This window comes from Cebus imitator, unplaced genomic scaffold (assembly GCF_001604975.1).
Source record: "Cebus imitator isolate Cc_AM_T3 unplaced genomic scaffold, Cebus_imitator-1.0 Scaffold381, whole genome shotgun sequence".
Classification (NCBI taxonomy): Eukaryota; Metazoa; Chordata; class Mammalia; order Primates; family Cebidae; genus Cebus; species Cebus imitator.
In genome coordinates, this window is record NW_016107696.1 from 57,219 (window position 1) to 77,184 (window position 19,966).

Below are 19,966 nucleotides of genomic sequence, written 5' to 3' on the forward strand. Positions count from 1 at the left end.
TTGGAATGCTTATATACTGTTGGTGAAATGTAAATTAGTAAAACCTCTCTGGGAAATAGTATGGAGATTTCTTAAAGAACTAAAAATAGAATTATTATTAGATCTGGCAATCCCACTACTAAGTACCTACCCACGGTAAAAGAAATCACTTGATCAAAAAGACACCTGCATGCATATGTTTATCGCGGCATTAGTCACAATAACAAAGTCATAGAATCAACCTAAACATCTATCAACAGATGACTGGATAAATAAAACTTTTCATACACATACACACAGATACATGGATACTACCCAGCCATAAAGGAGAATGAAATTATCTTTTACAGCAACATAGATGGAGCTGGAGGCCATTATCCCAAGTGACATTATTCAGAAACAGAAAGTCAAATACAGCATGTTCTCACAAATGGATGTGAAACAATGGGTACACATGGATATATGGAAAAGAGGGGAATAATAAACAGTGGAGACTCTGAAATGGGGCAGTGGGAAAGGAGGGTGAGGACTGAAAAATTACTAGATATGATATTCACTATTCATTTAATGGATACACTAAAAGCCCAGACTTCACCACTATACAATATAACCATGTAACAAGACTGCGCTTATACCCCCTAAATTTATAGGAACTTTAAAAAACTTCCCAATTTGCCATTTTATATGTATGCAAACTAGTCAGTAGTCACTTAAAAAATAGGAAAGGAAGATGGATAGGTGAGTATGAGGTTGAGAAATCTCTGTGATACATTTTCATATGCTCAAAAAATCAAATACATTCAGAAAAGTAAATAACATTGGAGGATGGTGGGGAATAAGGTCAGGGCATGGAAAGACTCATGGGCAGAAGAAGAGAGGTTGTGTGACTTGTTCATGGCCTCATGGCTACTATGGCAGAGCCAATACCAGAATTAATGTCTTCAGAATCAGGTTTCAAAAGTTTTCAGTTTGTCATGCTGAACAACCAATTTGGATCTTGTGCTTCTGACCTAAATACTTCTTGACTCATACAATGCATATAATACAAACTATCAGAGAATAAAAGCGCTTTCTGGTACCACAACTAAAGGCAACAAAGGTAAATATTTTTTCCAGCTTCAAGGGTATACTTGATAATATACTTGATAACAGTATATAACATGATGTTTTAATATTCATCTAACATAGTTTTTGCGTTTGTATGTACTGAAACATTTGAGATATATTCTCTTAGCAAAATTTCAAGAATATAATTCATGATTATTAACTATAGTCACCATGGTATATAACAGATCTCTGAAATTGATTCATCTTAATGGAAACTTTGTACCCTTTGACCAACATGTTCCCATTTTTCATCCCTTCCAAGCCTATGACCTTGGTAACCACCATCCTAATCTCTGTTCCTATGAGTTTGGCTTTTTAAGATTCCACATGCAAGTGACAACATGTGGCATTTCGTCTTTCTGTGCTTGGCATATTTCATTTAGCACAACGTCTCCCAGTTTGACACATGTTGTTACAAATGACAAGACTTCTTCAGTTTTTAAGGCTGAATAAAATCCCACTGTATATATGAAAGAAATCCTCAACATTGCTAATCATCAGGGAAATGCAAATAAAACTACCTCACATCTGAATGGCTATTACCAATACGATAAAATATAAAAATGGCTATTACCAACAAGATAAAAGATTAGCATTGGTGAGGATGTGGGGAAAGGGAACCCTTGCATACTGCTGGTAGGAATGTACATTAATATAGCCATTACAGAAAATAGAATGGAGGTTCCTCAAAAAATTAAAAATAGAATTACTATATGATTCAGAAATCCCACTTCAAGGTATACATCCAAAGGAAATGAATTCTGTATGTAGAAGAGATATCTGCACTCCCATGTTCATTGCGGCTTTATTGACAATAGCCAAGATATGAAATAAACCTAAATGTCCATCAAAGAATGAGTGAATAAAATAGGGTGGATGTTCTATAGTGACATTGAATAGCTCCAAGATACACAGAAGTTATTTTATTAATGTAGTGCCTAAAATAGCTTAATAATAGACTTGAGAATGTTTCAATTTGCTTCTATTTTAGGTAGAAGACTAAACATACTAGAACTTCAGTTGCTGCAGGATCCATATTGTACATTATTCCATAATTGTTGTACCAGTTTATTACTTGATTTGGGGAGCTCAGGTATCCAAACTAAAGCAACTCATTTTATTTTCTACCATAACTTTGCATAGGAGAAATGAAACTGACTTAAGCAAATTTCAGATTTATTCATTTGTTCACCCATTCCTCCAACATTAATTGGACATGTACTGTGAGTCAGAAATTGCTAGACAGCTGTGGATACTAAAGTAGATAATACGTCCAGGGCCTTACCCTCAAAGGGATAACAATACAGTAGATGCCACTATGAACTGGAAGAATTTAATTTGCATCTTTGTGCCACAGTTGCTTTATCTAGAAAATGAAGAGATTGGACTAAATGAGCTGCAGTTTCCTTGTAAACTCCAAATTCTACTAACCAATAAAACAAAAATAGCCCAAAATAACAATTAGTCTTTCTTTTTAAAATTATAGCTATCACATGAATTATATAAAAACTAAAATAATTTATCTAGTAGTTTTTCTTCAAAATTCAGCTTAACCTCAAATTTAAGTATTTAAGTTTCATTGACTTAGGAAGTACAGTTTGGAGCTAACTTAGTCCCACCAGCATCCTGAAAGATAACCTCCACTATCCTACCACTAGATACTCAGCTTTTAATTTGTATTTCAAAAAGGCAGTGACTATTCTGGCTAGGTTGTTTGTTTTATTTGTCCTAAGGATTACAAAAGCGTCGACTCTGGTATGATGCACACATGCAGGAAACTCCTACCAGCTTCCTGAACATCCCCTTTTTTCCTTCCTGAAACAATTCTAATTTTGTTCAAAGTAACAATTCATTAAATAAATATACAATCTCCTAAACATTTTTTGAACCTAAAGAGGACAATATGACACCAGTTTAAAAGATAACTAACGATTTTAAAAATGTAAAAACAATGTAGTGTGGGTTTGTAATATATGTAAAAGTACAGTGCATGACAATAACTCAAATGATGGGAGGGGAGAACTAGAGGCACAGTACTGTAAGGTTCTTAAATATCCATTAAATGCTATAATATTACTTGAGTTAGCCTCTGATGAGTTAAAACAACATAAAGTAACATGACATTAATCAGTAACAGGGCAACAAAGAAGAAAAACTGGAATAAAAATACTCAACCTAAAAAAAGCAGAAGAGGAAAAAGAATAAATAGAAGACACAAAGAAAAAACATCTAAATGAGAGATTTAAGCTTAACCATATCATTAATCATATTAAAATATAATGTAAATATCCCAGTTAAAAGGCAGAAGTGTATCAAAACGGATAATAAAGACACAATTATATGTTGCTTCAAGAAATATAGTCTAAGTGTAAAGAAACTAATAGATTAAAGAATGGGAAAAAACATACCATGCTAACACTAGTCAAAAGAAAGCTAGGGGCTGGGCACAGTGGCCCGTGCCTGTAATCCCAGCACTTTGGGAGGCAAAGGTGGGTGGATTGCTTGAGCTCAGGAGTTGGAGACCAGCCTGAGAAACATGGCAAAACCCTGTCTCTACAAAAATGAAAATGACAACAAAAGACGAAAGCTGAGGCACCTAAGATAAAGTAGATTTTTAAAGTAAAGTATACTACCAGGGATATAAAAGGTCATTGCATAAAAATAAAATGTCAGTTAATGAGAAGGAAATATCCATCCCATCTATCTATAAGCTGCCATATCAGACCTTCATAAACCATGAGGCAAAAAATGATAAAACAAATACAAAACTATAGCAAGATATTTCAATACCAATGTCTCAAAAATGGATTTTAAAAAGGAAAACAAAAAATCAGTAGAGATATAGAAGACCTGAACAACAACTTGAACGATTTGACATTTATAAAGCACTCTAATGAATAATATAAGAATACAGAGTCTTTCAAGTACATATTAAACTGTGACCTAATGGATCATATTCTAGGCTATAAGTCAAGCCTCAATAAATTTTAAAAAGGATTAAAGTCATATAAATTATATTCTCAAAGTACAATACAATTCAATTAGAAATCAATGACAAAACAAACTCTGGAAAACAAAGTATTTGGATACTAAAAAACACATTTCTAATAAATAAAAGTAAGAGTACTTTAAACAGGATGGAAAGAAGAAAAAAAATTGTGGGATACATTAAGACAATATTTTTCAGAGGGGGAGGATTTATAGCACTAAATGTCTGTATCAGAAAATTAGAAATTTCTCAAATCAGTGAGTTCAATTTTTACTTTCATGAACAGAAAAACTATCAAAAATTAAACAAAAAATGAATAAAAATAATAAAGATCAGAGTCAAAAGAGGTTAAATAAAAAACCAGCGGAAAGGCTGGCTGGGCATGGTGGCTCACGCCTGTAATCCCAGCACTTTAGAAGGCCGAGGCAGGCAGGTCACCTGAGGTCAGGAGTTCAAGACCAGCTTGACCAACGTGGAGAAACCCTGTCCCTCCTAAAAATACAAAATTAGCCAGGCATGGTGGTGCATGAATGTAATCCCTGCTACTCAGGAGGCTGAGGCAGGAGGATCACTTGAACCCGGGAGACGGAGGTTGCATTGAGCCAAGATTGCGCCCTTGCACTCCAGCCTAGGCAACAAGAGCAAAACTCCATCTTAAGAAAAAATCAGCAGAAGGAAATTTATCGATCTGATCTACCAAAAGTCACCAACTAACATCACACTAAACAGTGAGAGAGTGAATGTTTTCCACATAGGATCAAGACTAGAACAAGGGTGTCCGCTTTTCATCACTTTTATTCAACCCTGTATTGGAGGTTCCAGCCAGTGTAGTAAAGAAACAAAAAGAAACAAAGACACCTAGATTAAAAAGAAAAAAGCAAAACAGTCTTTATTTGTAGTTAACAATATTGTCTGTGAAGAAAAAAAAAATTGTAGGAATGCTGCTAGATCTAGTAAGTTTAACAATGTTGTAGGATATAGGATCAATATAGAAATTAATCCTATTTCAATATACTAAATATTTAAATTACAAAATTAAAATAGTATCATTTAGAATAGCATATAAATATGAAATAATCAGTGATAAATCTGGCAAAAGTAATGTAAAACCTGTACATTAAAACCGGTAACACATTGCTTTGAGAAATTAAAGACGACCTAACTAAATGAAGGAAAATACTAAGTTCATGAGTCAGAAAACTCAATATTGTTAGGATGTGTATGCTTCCCGAATTGATCTACAGATTCAGTGTAGTCACAATCATAATCACAGTGCTTTTTTTTCCTTTTTAAAAGTAGAAATCCACAAACTGATTTTAAAATTCAGAGGGCAAAGCAAATCACATCGAATAGCCAAAACAACTCTGAAGAAAAAAAAAAGAACAAAGTTGGAAGTCTATCACTCCTAATATCATGACTTCTTATAAAGCTACAGTTACTATTGCAGCGTGCTACAGGCATCCACAATGAATAGCCGAATGGGACAGAATAGAGAGTCCAGAAATAGGCTTACAGATATATAGACAATTGATTTTCCGCAAAGATGTTAAGTAAATTCAGTGGAGAAAGCTTTTCAACAGACTGTGCTAGAACAATTTGTTATTCATATACAAAAAAAGAACTCTGATCTATATGTAGCTCTAGATATGAAAATGAACTAAAAATAAATCAAAGACTAAATGTAAAAATATGAAACTACACCACTTCTAGAAGAAAACATATGAGAATTCTAACCTTAGGCTTGGTGAAGATTTCTTAGATATGGCACCGAGAACATGAGCCAAAAAAGAAAAATAAATCATAAATTGGACTTGATCAAAATTAAAAACTTCTGTTCTTTGAAATATAATTAAGAGAATAACAAGACAAGCCACAGACTGCGAGAAAAGTTATTTATATCATGCTCTGATAAAGAACATATAATTCATAAAATATGATCTTTCCAAATTCAAAAATCAGAAAACAAGTAACCCAATTAAAAACTAGGGAAAATATGTGAACAGATTTTTCATAAAAGAAAAGCTGCAGATGCCAAAAAGATGCTAAACATCATTAGTATATGTTTTTGGCAAGTGCCAATTAAAACCATAACGAAATAACAATATATACCTATTAGAGGGCATTAGTACAGTGTGTATGTCTAATATTTGTCCTATCCGAGACAGAGGAAGACCTCTCTTATTCTGTGGAAATAGTATTATTACCCACATAGGACACCACGGAGGATGCTGTGCATAACATGATCAGCCCCTACAAGTGATGAGAAGGAACAAAATACTTTCCTCTGCCTCTACAGTGAAGACCGAGACCAACTTCTCAGAAAATGACCAAGGTAGACGCACCAAGCAACAACTGTGTATGTTATCAAGTCTCCTTTCCTTCAAAGTCAGGCACTGAATGACAGGTAGAAACCTGTAATCTTCAAATCATGTGATTAATAAGCCAGACCTAATTAGAAAGAATTTGCACCTTACGTGACTTAGCCCTGGACCTTTCCCTGTCTGTGGTTCTGCTTCGTCACTGGTGTGGTGACTGAGATAGGACTATAAAGTATCATAAGAAATTGCTATCTGAAAGGCTTTAAGGAGGAAGAATAACTTTTCTGTGAGTTTAAGTTTCAGAAAAGCTGCACAACAAATATAAGAGTCTCCTATATATGAAGAGTTGAATTAGGCATACACGGTTTGCAACAGAATTTCCATTCTGTCTTGCAGCAAATGATATTAATTCACTAGGTAAGGCATCAGTCAGTTAGTGCTGGCTATTTCAATAACATTAGACATTAAATTTTGCTTTCATGGAAGAAAAATACCTGCAATTATGATTTAGCCATCAGCTTCTCTAATGCTTTTTTGATTCACATGAAGATGTATAATGCTAGCATTCTTTTTAAATCAATATAAATTTTGTCTTCTGGAGTTAAGGAAAGGCCTAAAGTGATTTTTATTAATTTTGTAATTATTTCTGAAAAATTAATATCGTTGTTCAATAAAACATCTTTAACCTATTCCTGATCTATTACTTTGCATATTTATTATTAGTTCTAAAATAACTACTTACAAACTAGGTAATTAGAGAAAAAATTCTGTTGTCCAGTTATATGTATTGGCTACATTTGGCTTTAAAAAATAATGTGGCTTCTAAAATTTTTTTTAACATAAATGAGACAAAATTAAAAGATTATATCCAGAAAAATAAGAGGAGCGAGAAAGGAAAATTTACACTGATCAGTCAATTAGAGTTTCTAATAGTATTTCTTTCTTTTTTCAACTGTGATTATCTTTATTTTAAAAACGCTTTGGTTCTCTTTTTTTAATAATTTATTATATTTTAAGTTCTGGCATAAATGTGCTGAATGATTTTTTTTTCCTCTCAAGAAGGCAGCTGTTTGAACATACTATTACATACCTTCTCACTTATCAAATTTCAGAAACAAAAATTATGCATATCTAACTCCTCAGACAGGTCTATGGTGCTTAATAAAGCAAACAAAATAACTTGATGAAAAAGACAAATATACAGGCAAATTTATACTTGTCACATTAAAATGTAACAAGCTACTTGAAAGATAATAGTTCATTTCAGAAGGATAATCCTTTCAATCCCTTCTGCCAGGTTAATTATTTATTTTTGAGACAAAGTTTCGCTTTTGTTGCCCAGGCTGGAGCACAATGGTGTGATTTTGGCTCACTGCAACCTTTGCCTCCTGGGTTCAAGCAATTCTCCTGCCTCAGCCTCCCGAGTAGCTGGGATTATAGGCACCTTGCACTGCGCCTGGCTAATTTTTTATGTTTTTAGTAGAGACGAAGTTTCACCATGTTTGTCAGGTTGGTCTTGAACTCCTGACCTCAGGTGATCCACCTGCCTCAGCCTCCCAAAGTGCTAGGATTACAGGTGTGATCCGCTATACCTAGCCCCTGCTAATTTATATTAATATTAAAAGGTATCTAAAATTCACCACCATGCTCTGTTTCCGTATAGTATTTATAAAACAGCATAATGACTGTATCACTTTGAATCATTAGGTATAAATGCCTTTATATTAAGAAATCTTGCATAGACACACAGGAAATATAGATGAAATATATAAAATGAAAACCACAATTTCAGGAATGTTACTACTGTTAAAATGTGTATCTAAGAGGTGAGCAGGCTTTTAGCCTTTTTTCTGTCTTGAATATTATTTAATCAAATTAGAAAAACAGTATGTTCTAGCTCCAATGCACTAAAAAAGAAAACAGATTATCTGGTTTGCATGCTTTCCCATCCCCAGGGAAGCAGAGGACGCAGCTTCCTTCTGTATATACTGAAGATGTGGTACCAAGGCCATGAACTCTGTCTATGAATGAACAACAGGCTCCTTCTGTCTGAAGGAATGTTTGTACAGCAACATTTCTAAAATGAAAAAAGAAAAGTTATTTTGGCAAACCCTCGAAATTTGTTTTGTGCTCAAGAAGATCCTTTATCAAGTTAAAGAGTGATCCAGGGGTATACTACCCAATATTTCACTCTGAAAGACTCAATGGAAAATACATTCCCCAGAAATAGATGTCCCTCCTGACTGCTATTTAGATTTTTACATGGCTATGTTAGGCAAAAATTGCTTTTCCAAATTTTCAGGACAAAATTATCTTCATTATGATAAACTATATACTTTGGGATGCTTAACTGGGCAGCAGTGTACCTGCTAGGACATACTCATAATTGTTTCCTGAGAAAAATCCTTGTTCTGCCTCCAGGTATTCCCTTAGCACCTGGTGGAGGGTTGGCCACCAATTCGGATGAAAAATCTCCATATGCCACCTCTATTTCCATAAATAGGTATTTGCATCTGCCACCCACAAACAAAATCTGCATGCTAAGTACTTGCCAAAGAATATAACCTTCAACTGCCCAATGTCTATGAAATTTGAGCTATAATTTTACAAACCTACATGCTATAATTTTTTTTTCTCTTACATTCAAGAGTCACTAGGTGCTGAACTTGTCTGTACGTTAGTGCTAACGATACTATTTGTACCAGTGTTTCTCAACTCTGTATGCACATTAGCATCTACTTGCAAGCATTTAAAATACTCCCTCCTGGTCATTCCCCAAACCAACTAAAGGAAATGTTTGGACCTTGAAACTGAATATTTTTACAAATTTCTCTGACCAGGCACATTGGCTCATGACTGTAATCCCTATACTCTGGGAGGTTGGGGTGGGAGAATCACTTTAGTCTAGGTGTTTGAGATCAGCCTGTGTAACATTGTGAGGCTCCATCTGTACAAAAAAAAAAAAATCAGCTGGGCACAGTGGCACAAACCAGTAGTCCCAGCAACTTGGGAGGCTAAGGTGGGAGGATAGCTTGAACCTGGGAAAGTGAGGCTGCAGTGAGCCATGTTCTCCAGCCTGGGCAACAGAGTGAACCGTCAAAAACAAAACAAAACAAAACAAAACAAAATAAACCAAAACCCTTCTTCAGGCAGTTCTTTTTCTAACAGCTGTCAGAAAGAATGTTTTCATAGCAACACTTCTAAAATTAAAAAAATCATTTTGGTAAAATATCCAAAATGTACTTTGTGCTCAGGAATACCATTCAACAAACTAAATAGTTACCAGGAATATATTATACAACAATTCATTCACAAATAAAAGTACACTGGCAGCTACATAGTACCCTAAGAAGATTCAAACATTGTATAAAATGATATAAACTGTATTTCTAAAATGACTATGTATAAAAATATTTCAGCTTAAATAATTTTTAATTCTGAAAAATCTTTGCAATGATTAAACCTACAATTTCTTCAAATGGGTTTCACTGTAAGAATAAGAAATTTTATCTTCTGTTGCACTGGGTTACTTTTCAACAGAGTAGTCAGACATACACACTTACTGGAATACATTCTAAAGACAAATCAAACAGCAAAAACTATGCTGACATTTACTATGTAAGTTTGTTGTTGGTAGTTGCACTGATGTGATATTTGTAAAACTATTTTGCATATATTATATGATGCAAAATGAGTAAATATATTGATCTTATGGAGAAGCAGTAAACTCATGATTTTAAAAAATGTATATTTCTTGGGCTGGGAATAGTGGCTCATCAGTAATCCCAGCAATCTGGGGGCTGAGGTAGAAGGATTTCTCAAGCTCTGGAGTTTGAGACCATCTTTGGCAACATAGTGAGGCCTTGTCTCTACCAAGAAAATCTAAAAATGGGCCCAGCATGGTGGCATACACCTATGGCCTCAGATACTCTGGAGGCTGAGGTGAGAGGGTCTCTTGAGCCTAGCAGATGGAGGCTAAAGGCTAAATTGTGGCTAAATAGCCACAACTGTGCTATTCTACTTCAACCTGGGTGACAGAGCGAGACCCTGTCTCCAAAAAAAAAAAAAAAAAAAAAAGTATTATTTTTCAACTAAGCAGTGTTAATACATATGTAGAATGTTAGTTTCTAAATTCCATCATTCTTAAAAACAACCAGTGCTAATAACAGGCCTTGGGAAGGGAGTGTACAAGCTTTCATGTCCTGGAAAGCAAAGCCCAGTAAGTACATGATAAAAAAGAAAAAGAAAACATATTAGTGCTGTGGGGGAAATTTTAAAAAAAGGAAAAGAAAAATAGTAAATAAATACACATATACAAAAGCATATATACAACTTTGATACAATCTGATTATCAAAAAAGAATGACAGACACTGATTATAACGTGAAATTTTTTTAAATCCATGAATCTTTAGCTAAAACACTGAGCGAAGGATGGTTAGAGAAACTCTTACAGTAACACCCCACAGCTTATTAGAATCAAAACAAAAAATGGCATGCTTATGATGGACAGCACTGGCAGATATCACCTTAATCAAGTGATCATACTTAATTAAAACTCCCCAAACTGGGGAAAACTGTCATTCTATAACTTGATAAGATGCAATGGGAAGCACAAAACATTAGGTAGGTAGATTCTTGCCAAAGATGTTTACCTGAAACCATTCATGAAAAAAACAAGACAAATCCAGAATAAATAACATTTTATAAGACGAGTTTGGAAGCTTAAAAATGTCATTATAATAAAAAATTTTTTAAAAGATGGTGGGGACATCTAAAATAAAGGAGACTAAAGAGCCACAACAACCCAGTGCAATATGTGATCCTAGATTGCGTCCTAGATGGGGGAGAAAACCAGCTTTTATAGACATGTTGGGATAATTAGAGAACTCTGAATATTTACAGCATAGTATATATTCCTGAATCGATATTAAATTTCTTAGGTGTAAGTAAGAAATTAAAGTGATGTAAGGAAATGTTCTTTTTTTTTTTTTAGATGGAGTTTCATTCTGTCACCCCGGCTGGAGTACAGAGTGCAATCTTGGTTCACTGCAACCTCTGCCTCCTGGGTTCAAATGATTCTCCTGCCTCAGACTCCTGAGTAGCTGGGATTACAGGAGTGCGTCGCCACACCCTGCTAATTTTTGTGTTTTTAGTAGACATGATTTTTGCCATGTTAGCCAGGCTGGTCTCGAATTCCTGACCTCAGGTGATTCACCCACCTTGGTCTCCCAAAGTGCTGGGATTACAGGTGTGAGCCACTGTGTCTGGCCAGAAATGTTCATTTCTTAAACAATATATGCTAAGGCATTTCATAAAATATTTAAAAGCTTTTTATTATAAATGTTTATAATAAACATTATAGACATTTTACATTTTAGAATAATTTAAGACTTACAGAAAGGCTGCAAAGATAGTATAGAGATTTCCTGTAAACCCACTTTCCCTATGAATGAACAGCATATATTACCATGGGACCTTTGTTAACACCAGGAAACTTACATTGGCACATTACTATTAACTGATCTCCAGATTTTATTTGGATTTCACAAGTTTCTTCATCAATGCCTTCTTTCTGTCCCAAGGTCCAATCCAGGACAGCACACTGCATTTTGCTGTCTTGACTCCTTAGTCTCCTCTGATTTGTGACAGTTTCTCACTTTCCTTTTTTATGCCCTCGACAGTCTTGAAGAGTACTGGCCATTTATCCTGCATAATGTCACAAATCTGTATTTGTCTGATGTTCTACTCATGATTAGCCTGAGTTTATGGTGGGGATTGGGGGAAGAATACCACAGAGGCAAAATGTCCCTTCTCAAAACATCATAGTAGAGAGCACCGGATATCCACATGACATAACTGGTAGTGGTCATCTTCATCACTTGGTTATCAAGAGGGTACTGTAACATATCTTTTCCTCTTAGGTTACTTAGGTCTGTTTGTTTTTTCATCACCCCTATCAGTGGAGCTATGCCACATCTGTACAGTACAACTAATTTCATCTGACTGAGTCTGTATTCTATGCTTGCATCTTTTTGATGCTCCTGGTTGATGTATGCATTGGGGAGTGTGTGTGTTCATGTTAGTTTGCATACATTGATGTCCATTCTTTGTAACATAGAGTTCTATAGGTTTTGGCAAATACATACAATTATGCACCTGATATGGTTAGGCTTTGTGTCCCCACCCAAATCTCATCTTGAATTGTAATTCCCATAATCTCCACATGTCAGGGGAGAGACCAGGTGGAGGTAATTGTATCACAGGGGTGGTTTTCCTGATGCTGTTCTTGTGATAGTGAGTCTCAGGAGATCTAATTTCGTGTGTGTGTGTGTGTGTGTGTGTGTGTGTGTGTGTGTGTGTTGGAGTCTCGATCTGTTGACCAGGCCAGAGTGCAGTGGTGCGATTTCAGCTCACTGAAAACTCCACCTCCCAGGTTCAAGTGATTCTCCTGCCTTAGCCTCACGAATAACTGGGATTACAGGTGCCCACCACCATGCCTGGTTAATTTTTTGTATTTTTAGTAGAGACAGGGTTTCATCATGTTGGCCAGGTTGGTCTTGAACTCCTGACCTCAGGTGATCCACCCGCCTTGGCCTCCCAAAATGCTAGGATTACAGGTGTGAGCCACCGTGCCTGGCCTGAGCTGATGGTTTTATAAACGTCTGGCATTTCCCCTGTTTGCAATTATTTTCTCTCCTGCCACTATGTTAAGAGGTGCCTTCTACCCAGACTGTGTGTCCTGAGGCTACCCTAGCTAGCCACGCAGAACTGAGTCAATTAAACGTCTTTTCTTTATAAACTACCTAGTCTTAGGTATTTCTTCATAACAGCATGAGAATGGGCTAATATAGCACATAACACACAGTACCATACAGAACAGTTCCTTTACTCTAAAAGTGTCCTGTGTACCCCCTTTCTGGCCAACAACCCACCCCAGCTCAATCCCTGGCAAATTCTCAACTGTTTTCTAGCCTTGTAATTTTCTGGAATGAATAGAATAATAAAATATGTCACCTTTTGGGTTTGACTTTTTTATTTGCATTTACATTCATATATGCCACTGCATGAATTATTTAATAGCTTGTTTCTATCATTGAATAGTATTCCATTGTATGAATGTACCGTGGTTTTATTCACTCTCCTCTCTGACTAAAAACATCTTGGCTGCTTCCATGTTTTAGCAATTAAGGATAAAGCTGTTTAAATATTCACACACAGATTTTTGTGTAGACACAAACTTCATAAACCCTTTGGTAAACACCTAGGAGTACAATTTTTGGATTGTGTAGTAAGTCTATGTTTAACTTTACACAAAAAACTGGCAAGTTGTCTTCCAAAGTGGCTGTACAATTTTGCATCGCCACCAGCAACGAGTAAGAGTTTCTGTTCTACTTTCCCACAAGCATGTTATCGTCAGTTTTTCTGTATTTTCACCATTTTAGTAGGTGTACAGTAGTATCTTGCTGTGGTATCAACCTATTTTAGTGCTCTGTTGTTCATTTTCAAATTTAAATGCTACAAAAATTTTTAATTTTAAAAAACTTCATGTTAAAATCCAAGCACCCCAGATACGCTATTCATAAAATTTTAAGCTACAGATGTCAGATCATGTAAAGCTTTTTCTTTTAACTTAAAAGTTATTTTTTCTAATTATAAAAGAGAGAGAGAAAGAGAGAGAAAGAGTGTGTGTGTGTCTGCGTGTGTGTGTGTGTCTGTGTGTGTCTGTGTGTGTAAGACATTATTAATAGCTCCAGCATCCAGAGATGAATGCTAATTTCTTCCAATTGTGTGTGAGCACATGTTCAGATTAAAACACATGTAAAGACCTAAAGTCGAAAGCAGGTATGAGTCTAAGATGTTTAAGGAAAAGAAAGCAAGCATGATGTAAGGAAAGAATGACAGTAAGCAAGGAGGTTTTAACAGAAAATGAATTTGGAGACAGAAGTCAGTTCATGTAGATTAGGGATTATCCAACTTTGGTGTATCATAAAATCAGTAGGAGGGCTTATTAAAACAGACAGTAGCCCTGCACCTGGTTTCTGACTCAGCAGATCAAGAATGGGGCCTGAGAATTTGCATATCTAACAATTTTCCAGGTGCTGCTGATGCTGTTGGTGCAAGACCACACCTGAGAACTCCTGTCGGGTCTGCTACACTATAATGAGCAGTCTGATTTTTATTCCAAATAAACTGGAAGACATTGGAATATTTTAAGGATAGAATGTTGTGATTTATTTTGAATTTTAAATAGATCATAGTGACTGAGGTGTGAAGGTCAAATCAGAGAGGACAAAGTGATCAATGGGATAATACCAAACAGACTACTTATGTGAAATGATGGCGCCTTGGATTAGGGTAGTGGTGGTATTAATATATGGATGGATTCAGAATAAATACAGAAAAAGCTTATAAAAGTTGCAAATGGATTGGGTGCTGGGATGAGAAAAAGATAAATAAGGGAGATGTCTAGGTCACAGAATTATTTAACAACTGCCTCTATGGAAGACTTCATGAGATACAAGTCATAAATTCTGTTTCAAAAATATGTGATTTGAGATATCAATATACAATTGGAAATGTGAAGAACAGATGACTTCAAATACAATGATGATCCTTTGAACCCAGGAACAGAAATACGTTACATGAGAATTACCTTTCACCAAAAAGAAGTTGGCCAGTACCATTCAAATTTAATGGCCAGTGAAGCACATGTGTGAGAATGGCTGAGTTGGCAACAGGGAACTTGTATGTACCCCTTACACGCCCAAAGCCTATCACAATACTTTCTGTGTTACAGACAATTAGATTTAATAAATTAGAAGTGTAAGTTGGGCTTCTGGGAAATGATAAATGATTTTACATAATTTATGAACATTAAGTTCACATATTGCATACCGGACTACCTTAATCATGAATTCAAAGAAGTTAAAACTGTTCTACCGTGGACACACAGGGCTGACCACAACTCACCCTTCCCAGTTCTTTATCTTCTAGGGCCAGAACTCCAGTGCTTTCTGTGAAGAGTTTCACTTTGACCACAGGCCGAGGATGGGTGGTGGTAAAATCTCCTTGAGTCCCCCATCTGTAATGAAGTAACAAAAATGTTCCTTAAAATGCAGCATTAATTTTTTCCCCCCAAGGAGATGTATCTCCATAGAAGGCAAATTAAACAATACAGAATCTTTGTTGCTCAATGAGCTTTTTATCTTTGCTTTTGTTCTAGCAGATAGCACAGTCAAGGAAAAGAATAATACGCTCTACAGCTTGTAATAGTTACTCAGCTGTTCAAAAAATTAGCATGTTGGACTACAAAACATAGTATGTTATGAGAATTTAGGTTAAGGTAAAGCAATGTAGTTGTAGCTACTGAAATCTATTACTTTGTTAATTCAAATGCAAATTATAGCACCATTTTTACGGGCAGCTGGGAAAAATTGCTAAGGATTTGTTTACATAAGAGATAGTTTCTCAGAAAATGATTTTTATATACTAAAGACTTATCGCATCTCTTTTTGGGAGGTCTTTATTAAACATTATATATTTTTTAAAGTAAGCATAATTATTTCAGATCTATTACTTTATATGACTTTTAAAGCCCCTGCCAAAAAGAAAGAAATATGCATCATAAGAATCTGAATGTTTTGTAATTAATTTCCCACTACCTTCTCTTAGGAAGGGAATAAGTTTGTCGACATCTGGCTTTTAAAATCATCACAACAAAATAACAGGTTTTATTGGCTTATCTTTTAATTAATAGCATCTTGTCTTTACTGTAGACCAGTTCATTCCAGCTTATTTACAAACTTAACTGGCGCACACCTGATATTAAACAATCTTATCAATATTTTTCACAACTCTGAGAGATGAGATACAATGAGACCCAGCACAGCATGAAGAAAATGCCGTTGAGCAAAATACCAGAGAAGAGGGGAAAAAAATGAGATTTAACATACAGACTTATGTTAAAAATAAATCAACAAATAAGTATCAATTTTCTTATGCTGTCTTGAAAAAAAACAAAACAATTAACCATTTTCATGGAGCTGTCTATATTTTATTTTATAAACCTCATTCAGAGAGCTTACAACATACAGAAAACTCAGTAAAGCATGTATTAATACAATTGAACAAATAATTGTGATTATATCTTCCTCTCCTATCACACCATTTATAATAAATGTGTACAGTAAAGCAGGGACCATTTCAATGACTAAAGAAACTAGCATCTAGATGCAGTCTGTTTTTTTGAAACATGATATGCCAGAGGGAAGGGAAGGTTCAATTAGAGAAGAAAAGCAGCTTAATTTCTATTTTAGGCTTCCAGAATGGGGTTAGTAAAGAGTCTTTTTGCCATTTCATATAATTAAGATGGTTTACATAAAGCAAAAGTAAAATAGAAATAAAAACAAAAATAGATTCAGAACCAAATTAAGGGATAAAGAAAAATTCTCAATTTAGTGTGTGGAGTCTTAAGTCTTGAATACACGTAGTCAGGCAATCTGGTTAACAGCCTGGGAGCTAACTCTCAGGATGTACTCTTCTTTTAATTTAGTGTCACATAGTTAAATTTAGGAGACTAATAACCTTGGGAGACATTTTCTTATAACTGAAGTAAAAGATTTTTGATAGTCATATGGAAATAGTCTAATAGTTTTCCACAGAATTTGCTGATTTTTAAAATTCTTCCGATAAAACTTCTATGTATTAAACTAATACATTTTCTCCTCTAATTTCAAAATCCTTTGGAAGTAATTACACTAAATGTTCATCTGTGTTTCCCAACCTTCAGCAATATATGATTACCCAAAGAGAGAAGTGAGCTTTGTTCTTTTAACCTGGTCCTTCTGAAATGCATTCCAATTCCACTTTGCTGGATAAAATAAGACAAGTAACAATGAATATGGTGAAAAAAACCCTGCTCACTCATGGTTCCATGAACTTCCAGAAAACTACCTTTCACCTTTGATCCTTCACAGACAAGTATATTCAAAAACTATTCTACAATATATATCACTACAGCACATTTCTCATTTTTGCATTTATATATCTATATCTATCTCTCCATCTATCAGCTATCCTTCTATTTATCTATCCATCCATTCATTCATTCATACATACATACATACACACATATTTTTAGACAGAGTCTGGCTCTGTCACAAGGCTGGAGTGCAGTGACTCTATCTCAGCTCACTGCAACCTCCAGCTCCTGGGTTCAAGCTAATCTCCTGTCTCAGCCTCCCAAGTAGCTGGGATTACAGGCATGCGCCACCACACACAGATAATATTTTTGTAATTTTAGTAGAGATGGGGCTTCACCATGTTGGCTAGGATGGTCTCCATCTCCTGACCTCGTGATTCGCCTTGTGATCGTTTCGGCCTCCCAAAGTGCTGGGATTACAGGCATGAGCCATCACGCTCAGCTGCATTAGAAGATTTTTATAGAACGATACATTTTTAAAGTGTCCATAAAATGAGATTCAGTTAAAGAATAACAATACAGTGAAAATCAACATTTCTGCCATTCAGGTTAAGATGGGGAATGCACTACAACGTTAGGAAAGCCCTTGTATTCCCCTGGTCTCCTCTTCATCTCCTCTCCACCCCTCACTACTCTGACATAGCTAGCATCCTGAATTTTATATTTATCACTCCCTTGAATTTCTTCTTAAAGGGAATATTTTCAGTATTTTATCTCTAAGTGTTATCATTGCTCTAGGTTTTTGGTAGATAGTCTTTTATAGGTAAAAGAAATTCTCATCTTTATTAGATACATACATATTAGGATAAATATATATGTGTGTGTATATATGTATTATATGCATAAAATAAATATATACATAAATAAAAATATATATCACAAATATATATGACAGAGATATTGTATGTATACACACATATATGACGGAGATACTGTGTGTATATACATACATAATATCTCTTCGTATCATATACATTACATCCTAACATACTTCATATACATCACAATATCACTTATATAACATACATTCGTATCATATATATCACATTATCACATACATATGTATATATGTGTATATATACACATATAAAATAAAAAACAAACATGAAGTTGTCTTCCTTTCCTGAGATAAACTTTTTTTAAACAAAAAAACTAATACAAGCATCAGTAAGTTATATTTTGTTTAGCCTTTTATATAAATGTTCATTATTGAGACTAGCCTGTAAATTTACTTTCTTGGATTTTTCATGTTTGATTTTATTAAGTTGAAAAGTGCTATACTTTTATTCTTTGAAAGAGTTTGTCAAAAAAATGACAATTATTTGTTCTTAAAACTCAACTATTAAACTGTTTGAACCTGATGTTTCTGTATAGAAGATACTTGCTAATGAAGCAATTACTTTATTGGTTGTAGTTGTAGAACTACTCAGTTTCTCTCTCTCTCCTTAAGTGAATTTTGGTAAGCACTTAGTTTTATGTTATTTATTTCATCTAAGATTTTCAAAAGTATTTATACAAGTTGTAAATTTTCAATCTTTGAATACTTATAGCATCTGTTATGTCTTTCTTCATTCTTAATGTTTTCTTCTTTTCCATTTTGAAACTTAACAGAGGTTCACCACTTCTATTATTCTTTTCAAACAATTGTCATTTGACTTTGAAGACCCTCTTTACTTCATGATTGTTTTCAATTTTACTACATTTTGCTCTTTGCTACATTATTCTAATTTACCTGTTTTAATCCTGCTGTTTAAAATTTTAAGATGAATGCATGGTCATTAAGTTTAAGCCTTTCTTCCATTCTGGGCAAGCATTTATGACTATAAATTTGCTTTAACCACTTTACAGCACCCCATAAATTTATAATGTGTTTCTTTTACTGTCATTCAGCTGTTTACAGGTGTGATTTAGAATTCCTCTTCCTATATATCTTTTCCTTTTTCTTATTAAGTTATATTCTTATTACATCACATTAGATAACATAGCCTGCATAATGCTGTTCATGTAAAATAATTGAAAAGGACTTTAATTTCCATATTTTTTTTTGTGTGTGTGTAACTTTTCCATGAGTACTCACAAAGAAAAAAGTACTCTCCATTATGGGTACATTATTGTATTTATTTATGGCCAGAAGTTCTACTTATAAGGTCTAGGACTGCTGAGTTAAGGGGAGGAAATGCTAATGACCAATTCCTGTGAAATGAAGAAGGCTTAAATAATGGGTTCTCAGGCAAAGGAAAAGGTGAGGCACAAGGAGACGGGCAGATCCTGACCGTAGCAAGTGAGAAAACAAAGTTTTTACCAACATTCAACAAAAATGTACAATTTTAAGGGGGTGCATAGTTATATATAAATATTTATGCTTGTATCCCAGAATGTTGAGATTTATAGTTTCTCTATATAATTTATCTATAAAGAAACTATAAATCCCAACATTCCGGGATACAAGCATAAATTGGCACCAATGTGATAATTTCTTCTTTGGGAAATTAATGTTAAAAAAAATATGGATGGTAAGAAAATCGTAAATTCTAGAATGAATAAATTAAAAACACAAGCTTCCCCTGATCCCCACCCCACCCCACAAAAAA

The 19,966-nt window shown here is 34.7% G+C and overlaps 1 protein-coding gene across 1 annotated transcript in view; it reads right to left on the reverse strand.

The window, feature by feature from the left end:
• Positions 1-19,966, reverse strand: part of CADPS2 (calcium dependent secretion activator 2) — a 355,227-nt gene that overhangs the window by 51,491 nt on the left and 283,770 nt on the right. Inside the window, exon 7 of the mRNA XM_017507634.2 lies at positions 15,365-15,476. Within this exon, the coding sequence (XP_017363123.1) occupies positions 15,365-15,476 (112 nt within the window). The remainder of the gene's footprint in view (positions 1-15,364; positions 15,477-19,966) is intronic.